General features: G+C 41.4%; 2 protein-coding genes across 3 annotated transcripts; one reads left to right on the forward strand and one right to left on the reverse strand.

The window, feature by feature from the left end:
• Nucleotides 1-249: 249 nt before the first annotated feature.
• srpra (SRP receptor subunit alpha) lies at nt 250-6,806 on the forward strand. The gene is made up of 15 exons (XM_085370452.1): nt 250-325; nt 444-581; nt 880-963; nt 1,082-1,245; nt 2,132-2,292; nt 2,382-2,544; nt 2,870-3,020; nt 3,136-3,254; nt 3,343-3,455; nt 3,535-3,621; nt 4,113-4,285; nt 4,377-4,590; nt 4,762-4,925; nt 5,270-5,368; nt 5,520-6,806. The coding sequence occupies exons 2-15, from the start codon at nt 459-461 to the stop codon at nt 5,646-5,648; spliced, it is 1,944 nt and encodes a 647-aa protein (XP_085226578.1). The 5' UTR covers nt 250-325; nt 444-458; the 3' UTR covers nt 5,649-6,806.
• Nucleotides 6,807-7,744: 938 nt separating this feature from the next.
• Nucleotides 7,745-14,889, reverse strand: siral1 (SIR2 antiphage like 1). 2 transcript variants are annotated; one of them, XM_085370540.1, is made up of 7 exons: nt 14,400-14,889; nt 13,707-13,796; nt 13,199-13,451; nt 9,536-9,763; nt 8,669-8,797; nt 8,202-8,499; nt 7,745-7,886 (listed from the first exon to the last, which is right to left on the reverse strand). In XM_085370540.1, the coding sequence occupies exons 2-7, from the start codon at nt 13,787-13,789 to the stop codon at nt 7,816-7,818; spliced, it is 1,062 nt and encodes a 353-aa protein (XP_085226666.1). In that variant the 5' UTR covers nt 13,790-13,796; nt 14,400-14,889; the 3' UTR covers nt 7,745-7,815. The 2 variants fall into 2 exon arrangements, with proteins under 2 accessions (XP_085226666.1, XP_085226667.1); XM_085370541.1 differs by having other exon boundaries at nt 13,199-13,508; nt 13,707-14,889.
• Between the last annotated feature and the right edge of the window lie 319 nt (nt 14,890-15,208).

Raw genomic sequence — 15,208 nt, forward strand, 5'->3', positions numbered from 1 at the left:
TTATTCATTAATGTATTTATTTAGTTATTTTTATAGCCTATAACACATTTAAACAACAGAAGTTGACCTAAAGAGACAGGCCCAATACAAATTATTCTTACAGGTAACTGGTAAAAATATTGGCATTGGTACTGGTAAAATAGACAGGAAAACACTACCGGTTCATTGAAATGAACACTGCGCAAGCGCAAACCTCAGCAAAAAAAAAAAAATGCCGGAAGTCAACATCACTTCCTGATCGTGCCTCTGACGTGTCTAAAACAGTTTTTTCACTGGTAGTGGGTTTCACTCCTGGGGCATTTATTATCAGTTTAAGTATTATCCGGTAAGAGTTCGTGTTCTGAATGGCAGGCAGGAGCCGTTAAAACGACACTGTATTTTATAAACCCAGGGCTCTCTTTCGCTTTTATCCACATATCTGTCTGTGTTTTTATTTAAACCAGGTACGTGCTTAGAAGATGCTAGACTTCTTCACCATCTTCAGCAAAGGGGGGATAGTGTTGTGGTGTTTTCAGGGAGCCGGTGTCACTGAATCCTTCACGGGGCCGGTCAACGCTTTGATCCGCTCGGTGATCCTTCAGGTGAGCCTCACGGCTAGCTGCTTGTGGCTGTTGTCTTTTTATCCAGCTCTCTGTAACAAGGGGCCAGCTAATGCTAGCACTAGCGGGTAGCTCATGCTAGCACTAGCTTATGGCGTAGCGATCAACTAAATAAGCTTCTTCTGGGCTGTGTGCCCCCCCGCATACCACTCATTCATATATAAGTTTAATATTTCCTGTGCTATAGTGACGTAATTTAGGTGGTTGAAAACACACACAGCGATAGCTGCAGTAGCAAAAGCTCCCGTTTACATGCTGTTGATGTTCTTTTTTTTTTCAGGAGCGAAGTGGGAACAGTTCGTTTAGTCATGGGGGCTTGAGTCTTAAATACAAGCTCGACAACGAGTTTGAGTTGATTTTTGTGGTAAGTCGTTCATATAAGTATTGAATGAATTAAAAAAAAATCAGGTGGGGATAGGTGTTTGTGTTTTATATGTGTTTATGATCATTACCTTTTTCTCGTTTCACCTGTGCATCTCTAGGTGGGTTTTCAAAAGATCCTGACGCTGACATATGTGGACAAGTTTATAAATGACGTCCAGCTTCGCTTTAGGGATCGCTATAAGAATGAGCTGGAGCAGAAGGGAGCTTTAAAGCTGCTCAACAACAGCTTTGAGTTTGAGAATGACTTCAAAGTGCTTCTCAGGTAAAGAAACAAAATAATTTCCATAATAAACACTTAGGTACCAAACAACACACAGGCCAATGTCTGTAGGTAGGCATGGAAATGTGCAAATAATGTTATTAGTAATATAAAGCCAATTCATTCATTGTCTTCCGGTAATCCAAATTCAGATTGTGGTGGCAGCAGGGTAAGCAGGGCATTCCAGATGTGATTCTTCCCAGCCACACTTTTCAGTTCTTGGGCGATTGCACAAGATATAAATCTCTCCAGCGGGTTCTGAGTCTACCTTAGAGTCTCCTTCCATGCCCAGAAAACCACCAAAGGGAGGCGCCCAGGCGAGATCCTAACCAGATGCCTGAATCATCTCAGCAGCTTTTAACATGCAGGAGCAGCAGCAGCTCTACTCTGAGACCCCTGCAGATGTCACAGCTTGTCACTCTTTTTCACCCTATAGGCAGGGATTATACTTTCCACAAGTCTGCTAGAGTTCACTTGGGTCCCACTGACACAGTTTTTGTCATCAGATGGCTAACATGAGGGTCCACTTGGACGTTTGCGTACTTGCCCGCGTTACTGCTGAGGCTGCATCAAACTATCTGCCCAACTTGCACTCTATCTTTCCATCCCTCATAAATACTTGAACTCCTTTGCTTTATGTTTGGGAACATAAAGCCAATTCAAATTTTATTTTAGCAGCAATCAAACTCAAGTCTGTCTTGATAATGGCCAAAATATGTTTGTAAATATTTGTTTTACATGCCACATAAGAAATATGATCAAAAAGCTGTGAGATTTAATAGTTTTGTTGTATGTTTGTTTTATTAACTTAGAAAAAGTGAAAGATGCATCCCTGACAGTTTCTTTTTGTTATTACCTATGTTGACATATATTAATTGTTTATCAAAAGTGTGGCGGAGGAGAGCAGTAAAGCTCGAGGCCCTGCCGGGATGCGGACCTTTGAGCAATCTGGGAAATCTCAAAAAACTGTGAAGTCAATGATTGAGACAAAGGGTGGGGACAAAGGCAAGGAACAGGGTGGCAAGAAGAATAAAAATGCCAAAAAGGAGGGTAAGTGCTCTCTTTCGGTTATAAAAAGCAAACTCTAAATGGGTAAGGGTAACGTGATTTCAAACTCAGTTCACTCTAATCCTTTCCAGCTCCTGCAGCTCAGCCTGCCAAAGGGGATCAAGACAAGGCCTCAGCCTCTGGCCAGAAGATGGTGGAGAATGGTAACCAGAGCCTGACTGCTGAGGAGATCTTGCAAAAGAACAGAGAGGAATTCTTCCGTAAGCACAGGCCAGGAGCTTCTGAAAAACCCAGGTAAAGCAGCTGATACTTCCATGTAAAAGAGAGAGCAGGCCAAGAGCGATGTGTGTTTTAAAGACACATCTTGATGTCATTATCAATCTGTCCTGAATCCCAAGTTTATTATTTTTAATTGTTTCCTTATTATTTAAAATTCATTCATTTTTCTTTTCCCCAAAACTTATATTAAGTGTTACTTGTGTGTGTGACTGTCTGCTGTGTTGTGTTAGAGCCATGGTTTGATGATGATAATTGATTATTTTCTTTCCTCCTCGTGTGCAAAGCATGTTGAGACACTCATTTTTTTTTTTTTTTTTTTATTCTGATCTCGTTCTCACAGTAAGTCGCCAAAGCCTCAGAAGCCAAAGGGGAAACAAAATCGTGTTTGGAACAATGGAGGCAGCAGCACCAGGGATCTGGACTACAGCGACAAGAATGGAAATGGTTCTCCAAATGGTGCCGAACAGAACCTGGAAGCACAATTTGATCCGGTATTTAGTGGTCTTTAATCTAACCACCTAGATCCCTAAGACATCTGCAGTTAGATTAATGTGATTAAAATAAGTGACGAGATGCCACATACTTAGTTCCTCGTTTGTTTTTCAGGAAATGCAGCCAGCCTCCATGAAGGGAGACTTGCTGTCTGTGGAATACGAGTCCAGTGATGAAGAGGAGATGGAGGAAGAGGATGAGGAAGTGGTCATCAGAGAAACAAGCAAGCCAAGGTATGAAATATTAGTTTTAGAGTATCAGGAATAACATTTTTAATGTTGTCTAAACTATAATTTGTGCATTTCTTTCTTTCGTTTTCAGTTCCAAAAAGGGTGGAGGTTTGTTTGGGATGCTGAAGGGCCTGGTGGGCTCCAAGAGTTTAACCCGGGAGGATATGGAACCAGTGTTGGAGAAGATGAAGGACCACCTAATCGGTATGAAGTCAGCTGCAGAAGGCATGATAGCCTGGTATTCGTTGTCTGGTATTCATTGTCCTCCTTTCTGATCACACAGCAAAGAATGTAGCAGCCGACATTGCCTCCCAGCTGTGTGACTCTGTAGCCAAAAAACTGGAGGGCAAAGTCATGGGCACATTCACCAGTAAGTACACATTATATACATAGCAAAGTATTGATTTGTAATTTATAGTATGGTTTAAGGATCATGTTTATATTCCTTCTTCCTCTGAGTGCACCAGTCCGCATGCTGGGAAGAGTAATAAAATTACAGTAATCCATTTTAAACATGAAGTGTATGTCAGAGCCTCTCATACTGATAAGTAAAGTCAATTAACTGCAACTCTTGTTGTTAAAAAAATAACTCTGATGATATGAATGCTGTAACAGTATGACCCCCTTGACTTGATTCACATACTTGGCCTTAACTGGCAATTCCAACTTATTCATTTCTTTTATTCATTGTAATTATGAATTGTGGTACTATGTTACTTTATGGTGTAATTATATTAAATACACTACATCTGTAAATGATGTTGTGCACTAGCACATATGGGTAACGCCGTGTGTGTGTGTGTGTGTGTGTGTGTGTGTGTGTGTGTGTGTGTGTGTGTGTGTGTGTGTGTGTGTGTGTAGCTGTGGCCTCAACAGTAAAGCAGGCCCTGCAAGACTCACTGGTGCAGATCCTGCAACCCAAGCGAAGAGTGGATATTCTGAGAGATGTCATGGAAGCACAGAGCCAGCGAAGACCTTTTGTCATCACATTTTGTGGTGTCAATGGAGTGGGAAAGTCCACCAACCTGGCAAAGGTGAATTGACATTGAAATTTTTCTGCTTGTTGGTAATTTGAGTAATTTACCGTGTCCTTGTAAAGGTAAACTTTCCTTTCCCTTGGTCTAGATCTCCTTCTGGCTGATAGAGAATGGTTTCACTGTGCTGATCGCAGCCTGTGACACATTTCGTGCTGGTGCCGTGGAGCAACTCCGCACTCACCAGCGCCGCCTGAACTCTCTGCATCCCCCCGAGAAGCACGGTGGACGACCTGTAGTCCAGCTTTATGAGAAAGGTTACGGGAAGGATGCTGCTGGAATTGCTATGGAGGCCATTGCCTATGGTAAAAAAAAAAACAAAAATCTACTGTGGCATTAGTAAGGGGTTGCTGGTTGATGCCACACAGCACAGTGTGTTGTACCTTAGCTGTAAAGAAGGGATGTGGCACTTTTAATATTAGCATTGCACCCATTTCAGTATCACTTGTTCACCTTTCCACTTTTGATCCCTGTAGCCCGCAACCAGGCGTTTGATGTGGTGCTGGTGGACACTGCTGGACGTATGCAGGACAACGCCCCCCTAATGACAGCGCTGGCCAAGCTTATAGCAGTCAACATGCCTGACCTAGTGCTGTTTGTTGGGGAGGCTCTGGTGGGCAACGAGGCAGTTGATCAGCTGGTAAGATCACTCAGAAAGTTGAAATATTTTTTTTGTACATATAAGATGTAATAATTAGTTCATTTTCAATTTGAAGTAATACAACAGTTAGTTCATATCTGTATGAGTCATGCGATCAGCTGCTAGAGCTTTCAGTCAGTGTCTAACGCTACTAAAAAAGAACTTGGTTAGGTTAAAAAAAATTTCTATGTATTCAATTGTCCAGCAGAGGGCAGTGCTATTGCATTAAGCTGCTGTTTTGTTACACCCCTGCCTCTAGACAGCATTAGGTTGGAGATTTACATGTGAACTCTTTCCTCAGCAGTTTGTACCTGAACAACTCTGCTTTTGCTTCATGTCCATAGGTGAAGTTTAATCAGGCTCTGGCAGACCACTCCATGTCTGACAAGCCTCGCCTCATTGATGGAATTGTTCTCACCAAGTTTGACACTATTGATGACAAGGTATTTTATTCTGATCACTTTACCATTGGGGCCATCTCATTTCTGTGATTTAGAGAATATTTGAATGCAGTTTGGTAATTAGTTTGCAGCTGCTTTCTGCCTTGTGAATAATTTGCATTATTTCTCATTCGTCATCCTTCCTTCTATACAGGTTGGTGCTGCCATCTCCATGACTTACATCACAGGCCAGCCTATTGTGTTTGTGGGCACGGGGCAGACCTACAATGACCTGCGCAGCCTCAACGCCCGTGCTGTGGTCAGCGCCCTGATGAAGGCTTAAGTTGGCCGCATGTTCTTCTGGTTTATTCATCATTGCAGAGAAGCCTTTGCCACACTGCCACAAGATGTTCCAGCCCCGCTATAGCCCACGTTTCCATGCTGCTGCCCTGCGCCCCCTGCTTTTGGAATCAAATGAATGAACTAAATGTCTCACGCAGGATGTTATTCTTCCAGTAAAAGGACAAGTGTGCATTTGAAAAGACAGAACGTGTTGCATCAAAGCCAGAGGAGCCTCCCTTTGTATTATTTTTAAACATTTGGGCCAAATTTAGAAAGTACCTCAGATCAGCTTGTGTTCCGAAACGGTGAAGTCTCATTCAAATGATATAATTGCTGACTGGACCTAGGCTGTGCTATCGGTTTACTGGTTTACACAGTAAAAGCTTGGAAAAGAAAAAAGCTCCCTACCTGGCATTTGTCAGTCAGATTTCTTTCATCTAAATGAGGTTGGGTAGTGCGTGTTTGCTGGATGTGACATTTCAGCAGCTGCCTGTGCCTGAGGAAAGGTTAGTGACCACAGTGCCTGTCTGTCTCCTGTCTTCTCAGTTAACACTTCAATAATGTGGATACTTACCCACTAATTTCATGGCTTTGCAGAAGAAGAAGAAGCAGCCCCACTAGTCTAGTGGGGAAGACAGTTTATGATTTACAATAGGGTGGGTGTGAATACCAGCACTTATCAGGTTAGATGTTTTTTTGTGTTCAACAAGAAGAAAATCACGGCATAGAAAAATCAAGGTCGACAGGGCAGTGCATCAAGATTTCCTGAGCAAATTAACAGTTATGATCTAAAAGTCATCTCCCAGAGTTCCTCACCTATATAACACACAGTTAATTCATTGCCATTACAACATGAAGACTTTGATTCCCCAGTTTATAGTGGATGAAAAGCAGAAATCCATTTGTAAGTTTAGGTTTTTCTTGTTCTTACAGGTGTCCATAGATGTCAGACTACACTTCTTAGTGGTCAATTAAAGTTCTGTGGCCCTTTGACTTATTTCCCCCTCTGATTCATTCATCATTTGTAAGAGAAAATTGAAGTTTTAAACATTTCGGCCCCCCTTTAAAATGTGGTAGTGCAATATGAGAACTATAAAGAAAATTTGAGATAATTTATGAGAATGTAAAAGTTTCTAAATAAAGCTGCTATATGCTATGACAGCCTCTAAAGTGGCGCTTGTTGTACTTTGTGTTAGAGATGCATGTACGAAAGGACAGATGGAATACCAAAAGCTTTATTTTGAAAATGGTGCTTATTATTATAAATACTACATCAGAAAACACATGCAAGTATTAAAAGTACAAAAAGGGGCTTTTAAAGAACTATTTTTTTTTCTTTATTTTTAGCACAAGAGTGGCAAAGAGGTTGCTACTGCCGGGAACCGCTCTGATATGAAAACATCTGAATGTACGTTTTTACGACAGTCGTTACAGTAACTCGTCCCTTTCCCCACCAAGCAGTGTGCAAATCAAGTTTTCCAGGTTGTGGGATGAGCGTGACTGATTCAATCTATTCACACAAGACTTAAAATCGAGAGCAGGGGTTGTGCGTTAAGCTCAATGCGTATTTACTGTATGTTGAAAATTCAGCATAACAGCATGTTTAACTACTGTGGATTCACATGTAGTGTTTCTGTCGAACTGAAAGGGGAACATCCCATTCAGTTACCCGGATGCTTCCCACAAAGTGGATGTTCCAGCAACATTTAAATCCAGTATAGTAGGGGATGCCAGGCAAACTTTTTTCCCTTTTAGTTAAAAACGGAATGAGAAGGGAATCTGAAAAATAATGATGTAATTAAGGTTCCCCATAGATTCCTAAATGTATTCAACAAAATCAGACTTGATCTGTGAGTAAAGCTGTGGAAGAAAATGCATCTGTCAAGAGTATGGGGTTGAAAAGAAGTGGAAGGAATTGTCTGAAAAGCTTAAAAAAAAGTCAAAGAACATCTACTGAAATGATGCCACTGACAATTGTTAATACTGCCACACCAGTTTGTGGAAAAAAATACCAGTATTTTTTTTTTTTTTTTTTTGTAACTAAAATTCAAGACAGACTTGGATTTTCTACCAGCATACAGTCAGAAAACAGTTCTGAACAGGACGTTTAGTCTGAAAATGTCTTTAGCGAGAGGCCGCAGCTCCGAGCCAAAGAGACGAGTTCAGTCTTAACCTTGAAGGAGGCTTTTCTGTGTGTTAATACCGATCTGCTGTTCCTCTCCGTTCTGCGACGGGGATCCTGCGGATACACATTGAAAAGAGACAACGTGCAAAGAGTAAGCAAGTAAAATTTTATTTGTATAGCACCTTTCTAGATAAAAAGATCACAAAGTGCTTCACAAAGAGCCCACATTTATGATAGATTTTTGATAGATACTGACAAAGAAAGAACATCCATGACCTCTTTCCTGTCCTTATTTCTCATCTTGTGATAAACTGAAAGCTCTTTTATAGAGCCCCAGTGCTAAAATAAAAAAAAATTTGTAAATGTGATGGCCCCTTTAATGCAGATCATTCAAAGGCAGGCTAATGTGTTCCAATTCATTCTGCTTACCCCAGCCATTGGTGGACACGTCACGGTTGCAGATCTCATTGGCCAGCCTCTCAAAGTACTCAGGCAGGTCAGCGTACTCGTCTCCATAGGAGATGACCTTGATGCCCTTGTCAAGCATGTTGTCGCGCAGCTTCTTGAACTCTCCCACATCCTCTCGCCGCACGAGCATGAAGTGCTCGAGGTCCGACTTGTGTTTAACCGCCTCCAAGAACAGAGCCTGGAAGGTTGTGTCGTCTACTGTGCGGCCGCAGCCCAGAAAGACAAAGGATTTGGTCTCGTACAACTTCTGAATCTCACGCTGCAAAAAACACCCAGTGATAAAGCTGTATTATTTCATTCACAGGAGAACCTTTCAAATAAACTAGTGCACGTCCAGAGGAAAATTGTAAATCATTAAGATGTACACATATAAATGTTTACATCTTAAGCCAAAAAGGGGGCAGAAAGCAGTGAACGTTAGTGCCTACCATAACCTCAGTGTTCCTCAATACATTCTGATAGCCAGCAGGGTGCAGTACGATACCACTGGGGTTGGTGTAAACACCGTGGATATGCAGAACACTTAACCTCCGTTTCTCCTGAGCCCACTCCAGCACCTAGACACACAAGCACACACGAGTGCACACTTAACAGTCCATTGCACAAAATCCTGTTCTGGCTGGGAATGGAGCGCAATCACTGAGCAGCAGTGAGAGGATATTCGCCCTGATGGAGATGAGGCATAAATACCAGGACTGAGAGGCAAAGTAACGGGTCTCTCAGAAATCTCTGCTCACTCTGGCAAACTTGTGTTCTCTTTAAGAAACCACTCAGCTAAGTTTAAATGTGCTGGGACATAAATGATGGGCAGCTGAGAATTTGCAGAAAACTTATTTGGTACTTAAAAGAAACGTTTTGTACTAGAAAAACATGTGCTTCCTCTTCAGCCCACTTTAAAGCCAAAAATCAAATATTGTTCAATGATTAAAAATGGAAGTTAAACTTTCCTCCACCTGCCTGACAGAAAGGGCTCTTTCAGGTCAAAAGCCTCGTTTATTTTTTCTCCTAAACCGGCCAACGGGGAACTTCAGTGGAAGCCGGTGTCATAAATGTAACCAGAGCACAAGACAGTGCTCGGGGCAAAGTTTAAGCAAGATTTCAATTTGTCATTTATTTTGTCTGAATTTTAGGGAGTCATACCTACAAACCTTCCAAAGTGCTCGTGGTATCACATGATGTTGGGGACCTTTACCCTCATTTGAGAAAAAAAAAAAAAAGACAAAAAAACCCCAAACAGCTGACGGCATCTATTGCAGCAAGAAAGATCAATCAATCACATTTCAAGTAATATTTACCTTCTTCTCATCTGTCAGGTCCAAAGACTCCAGCTTGGTGCCCTGATGGGCTGCATAAATTTCCAGCAGGTTGTCGAAGTTGGTAGTGAGAACGAGTGCGCCGCTCTCCATTAACTGCAGCACTGACCGCAGTAAGTGTTTCCCTGCGTGCTCCATCTTACACTCCAAATCATCAAACACTTCGTACAGGCAGTCCTTGAAGAACGTGGACCTTACATTACCTGTTCTCTGTTTAAAAAGAAAGAAAAAGGAAAAGCACGTTGTTATTAGTGGATAGTTTTTTGCCCAGTTGGGGCTTTTACTTCAAGATGTAGTAGGTTTGGAGACCTGTGTCTAGTTGCAACTGCTAAATGAGCATTTTAGACCAAACTTGAGCGCACCTTACTAATGCAGCCATGTGATTCAGGCATAACAAAGGATTTAAACTTGTCGTTAAAATGCCTCTCCTTGGCACAGCCCTTCACGATAATTTAAGTGAAACTTAGGTGGCGCCGAAGAATGAGATAGCTGGAAAAAACTGTCTAAGGCACATTCACTTACTTCTTCTAGTAACTAATAGACTTCGCTTAAGTCTATTTAGAGATTACAGACTATGACTTAAACCTCATCCTCACCTGGTGAAGCTTTTAGTTTAAAAAAAAAAAAAAAAAAAAAAGGTGGAGGTGGGGGAACTGGGCTGCTAAGAATAGCTAAAAGACAATTCAGAAATGCACTGACCACTGTGATCCTAGGACAAGGAAATACTCCGCGGACTCTCACAGATTACAGCTCTAATGGGCTAAACAGCAGGAGTCCTTTCCACAGGAAGAAACTCATTATCCACATCCAGCGTCTACAGCACCCATCCTGACCGCCATGTCCTTGGCCTGTCTCTGGTCAGGACTTACGTAATAACCAACTAAAGCACTCGAGACCAACTCTGTCTTGTAATTCTAATCCTAATTTTTTATAATGCACTTAGCAGCTTTACAAACAAAAACACTCACACTTTAATTTTTCAGGAGCACAGTAAGAGAGAGTTCAGTGGAAAAATTTTTTTTTACAAAATACTATGATTTGTTTTAAGTAGTCATTGCAATACAAATTGAAGATTAAACATCTCAGATTATGGTCTAAACAACTATCAAAATTACACGTCTTCCCTGAATTGAGCCAAACCTTTGGTCAGCACACTTGTAATTAGCCTCTTCACTGCCAAGGGTTTCAGGCCTAGACAGTCTCTTTAGGTTTTAACTTTGGATTACCCCCATTACAGACCGCAGCCACCCTACGAATACACAAATCCATGAAAGTGGGTTAAACTGTCTCTGTCTTATGTTATTGGAGGTCTCTGACACTATTACACAGCTGCTGAGTTCTGTCTAAAGCACTGTACAGCAGTTGCTCTGTTAGCCCAGAGCAGAGTAAAACTACAGTGTACATCTACCTAGCTCTAGTGCTAGCATGTGTGCTTCTCTTCACCAAGAGAAGTATTTGCACATAGGTTTTTGTGAATTAAATGCCTATAGGCATTTAACACTCATACAGACTATACATTACTGTGTGCTTGCACTAGACTTTAACTCTGCTTGAATGTGAAATCTGGGCTGTGGGGGTGGGAGTGGGGGACTGCTGGTTCACATTATTCTATGCTTGTTTTTTTTCCTCAGCATGTTAGACCCGGCTGTGTCTGTGGCCAACGGGAGTGGGCTGGTGTCTGCACGACTGTGGATTGAAATAAACACGATGGATAAAGCCATAAAAGCGCTGTTTGTTCCCTTTGTTACAACAGGCTGAGGGCTGAAACAAAGCGTGTTTTATCAATGTCAAAGGTGCGATGAAACATGACTAACACAGGAGGCAAACGGTATTAAGTCTTCCATCTGCCAGCCCAGCTCCAGAGCAGACTGGTTCAATAGTAAGAGAACTGAGTCACATGTAAATCTATCAATCTAGCAAACTAATGAGTCCAGCGAGCCGTGGTTTGGTTAAAAAAATAAATAAACTAAACATTGTTTTCTCACCTGCAGCCTCACACAGCCTGTGGGAAAAAATGATAGCAATGCGCTGCATTTAGACACATGGCACAGTAACCGTCTTCAAAAACACACAAGAGGGCTCAGGATCTGACTGTAAATGTTTTGTGTTCTTCTACACATAGTACACGCTGGCGGTTACACACAAATGTCAGGTTTATACGGTTGAATAATTTAGAATAATGTGACTCTACTTTGGATAAATCCTGAGCTCCAGCTGAGTCTCAGTCCTCCTCAAACAGATGAATTCACCTTTATCTTCAGCCTCCTCTCCTTTATCTTAACTGCCACACCCTTTTCAGAGATAAACACATATAGAACATGCACTTAGACTGTGTCATTTTTGTCAGGACATCACTGCATTCTGGCAGTACCACACCTCTTCTGTGCAGTGTGTCACTGAGCCTGTGAAAGCTCGTAAGGTTACTGTTATGATTAGGTGGTCAGGTAAAGGGAATTCCTGACAGCTTGGGTAACCTTGATTGGCTCATCATAACATTTCAGGTGTTATTAACCTATGATATTTACCTTTGATGTTTTACATATCTCAAAATATTATGCTTTCATCAGTCATCACTGTAAAGGGTAAATGGACTGATTCTTTTCTACTCAAAGCAATTTTGAAAGGAAAATACTTCCCACTCAACAGGTCAGGGAAGATCTTGTCACATTTTTTTTAATTTGTAGCCTTGCTAGCAAAATATTTTTTTACAAGGGCGACCGGTCTGGGCTGCTGGAAGTTCAGTTTAACATTCAGGCTCTTACTAAGAAGCAGTTGCATTATGTGCAGAATGTGGTTTGACATTGAGCTGTTAAACTAAGAAAGACTTTCAATGAAGAAAGTGTGGTTTGCTCCAAAACATAAATGGTGTGTGGAGTGTGACAGATGTGCAAGACACCCATGTTATACTGGAGATACTGCAGCAGCATTTCTGAATCTTATTTATATGCTTTTATCTTTATCCTACTCTCTTTTTGTATATAACATATATAATGTTTGTATTTAGAAATGATTGTAAGCTGTGGGGTTTTTTCCCTTTTAAACAGCATATTAGCTTGTTGCAGATACATTTGTATCCTTTACTCTCTACCTTCCCGTCACCTGTGAGATTTCCTTTATTCTAACGTGGCATATACCCCTCTAGTATTAATCCAGAAGTTTCATATATCAAGTCAAACTTCTGCTTTCATTTCTGCATTCTGACACAGAAGTTATTACTAACATTAAAAACGGGAACAAATCAAAAGTCAAAATAAAAAAAACATGGATGCACTTCCAAACTGGCACTACTTAACTAAACATTTTAAAAGTCAAAACTGTTCCAATATAAAGCACCTGGAGGCAGTGAACATAGCTTGTTCTATTACATATGCAAATAATTTCAAAATGACTGAATAAATGTTTGCCTGTATTGACTTTTGTGGGGTTTTTAAAAAAAAAACAACAATCCACATTAAACCTTATGTTATAGGCTATAGAGGTTTTAACCTCTTATGATCTCTTATGTCAAGCCACAGAAGCTGAAACAAAATGTCTCCAGCTGGGGAAAGCACACTAAGCTGCCAGTCTGTCTAACATGTGTTAGTGTGCATGCAACAGGGAGGTGTAGGAAAGAAAGCCGAAGAGGAAAGGCTCAAGCAGGCTTACCGGGGAAAGTTTCTGAATGAGGTCATGGGCCACATGCACCAAATTCTTGTCTTCCTGCATGTGCTTCTGGAACCGCCGATTTTCCTCTTCCTCCAGTAGGTCAAAGTCATTGGCTGCATCGAGCAAGGCCTGGATGAGGCCCTTCCAGGAGCGGAGAGCAGGGACCTGAGGGGCCACTGCAGAGCTTACCCCCGTACCAATCACCAGGACAAGCTCGGGGGCTCGCTTAGTCTTCAGACTGGGCAGCAGTTTCCTTTGGGGTAGGCAGAGATTGAGTGACGATGGTTCCCAAGATGGTACTTCCCAAATCCTTCCGACAGCATGAAGGTTAAACAAACTATTTTCAAGCCCACTAACATGCAGTCGGACACTAAACCATACCTTTTATGTAGGGCCCGCAAAAATTAGGAACTCAAAAAAAAGAAAAGAAAAGATTTTAATCAGCCCTGTTGATGAATTAGTTATAGTCATAGCGTGCAGCTGGCTCTAAAGCAGCATCTGAGCTTACCTGGGCTTTTTAGCATTGGAGTCTGCATCCTGAGAATCCACTGCAGGCCGCTTCTCAGTTTTCACTGCTACAACAGAGGCCATTCAGCTCCTGTAATGAAAACATGATCAATTAAGAGCCTCTGTGCAGTATGTTTAGGGAGTGACTAGTTAACCAAGCAAAACACAACAAAACAAGTCTGGACCCTAAATGGGAGTGGTGTGTGAAGCTTTCTGAAGAATCTAATTACACTGAATCCTACCAGAGCAGTAGAAAATACCTGTCAAAAAAGGGGGGAGGTATGTCAATCAATGTAGCCTGCCTTTGTTCTTGTTCCGCATGTCCCTGTTCTGCTCTGCAAACAGTAAATTACTTATTCATTTCCTCCTGCAAGCACACCTTACCTCAAACCTTCAGTAAAGCTACTGTACCTGGAAAGTAGGAGTATGACATAAGCTAGTCATTAACTAGATAACAAGAACATGTAACTTGTTCTCTTTTTATAACTCCAGCTTTAATTCAAAGCTCCACCGGTTCAATATCAAACCATGAGTAATTAGTAGTAATTACTAATTAACCTATGGCAGTTCGTCATGACAACATTAATTTCTGAAGACACAACTTCGGTGACATTACATACAATCGATTACGTGTTACGGCGTCATTTAACAGCTAATGCTACGGTACATTGTTCAGTATTGATAGCTTACTCACCTTGGTACCGGTATGGTAATGCCCACTGTTTACTTCGGTTAAAGTGGAAATCCTCTTAATGCGAACCAGGCGAAAGTTAGTCCTTTGTAAAGTGAAATAGCTCGGAAACTGATCTGAATTCGAAGCTTTTAGGTTTTCAGTGGTGTTTAAACCAACCCGGTAAAGTTACAGTATAGACAGTGTCTTTTACTAAACAACCTAAAAATGTAACGAACTGGCGACGTCAGTTAGCTACAGTTAAAACGTTAACTTCCCTGATGTTCTGAGCCGAGTTACCTTCTAGGTGTTTTTAAAATCCTGATTTAGCCTCCTGTTTACTTGTCATGATGATTGTAGAGCATTTAAATCCGCTATCCGATATAAACCAGTCCTTCTAGATAAAACTTATGTCACTTATTCTTCGGAGCAGCGCAAACAGCACAAACGTTACCGGCTCACACCGCTTTTCTACACATTGTCACTCTCTTAACTTCAGCGGTACCGTTGAAGTCGCCGCCTGCTGAGAAGTGCACCGGGTCATATGATGCCTTCATGTGCTGAGCGAATGGCTCCGCAGTCTTTATTGATGCGAGGCACACAGATCAACTCACGCATCGTTGTAGCTATCGGCTAAACGTGTCGAAAAAAGCACCCAGTCTACAGAGGTGTTGAGTTTTTTCTTTTTTTTAAAATGCAAGATAGGTGAGGCTCTACTTTGTTTCAAACCAAAGATTAGGGCAATTTCATTTTTTAAATATACTATGCTTTGATAGTTATATCGACACGGTAATGTACAAATAGATTTCTGACCTCCACGGCAGCCCAGGTAT

Source organism: Diplotaxodon limnothrissa, linkage group LG14 (assembly GCF_057381915.1).
Source record: "Diplotaxodon limnothrissa isolate DT_005_m linkage group LG14, D_limnothrissa_male_GT1.1, whole genome shotgun sequence".
Classification (NCBI taxonomy): domain Eukaryota; kingdom Metazoa; phylum Chordata; class Actinopteri; order Cichliformes; family Cichlidae; genus Diplotaxodon; species Diplotaxodon limnothrissa.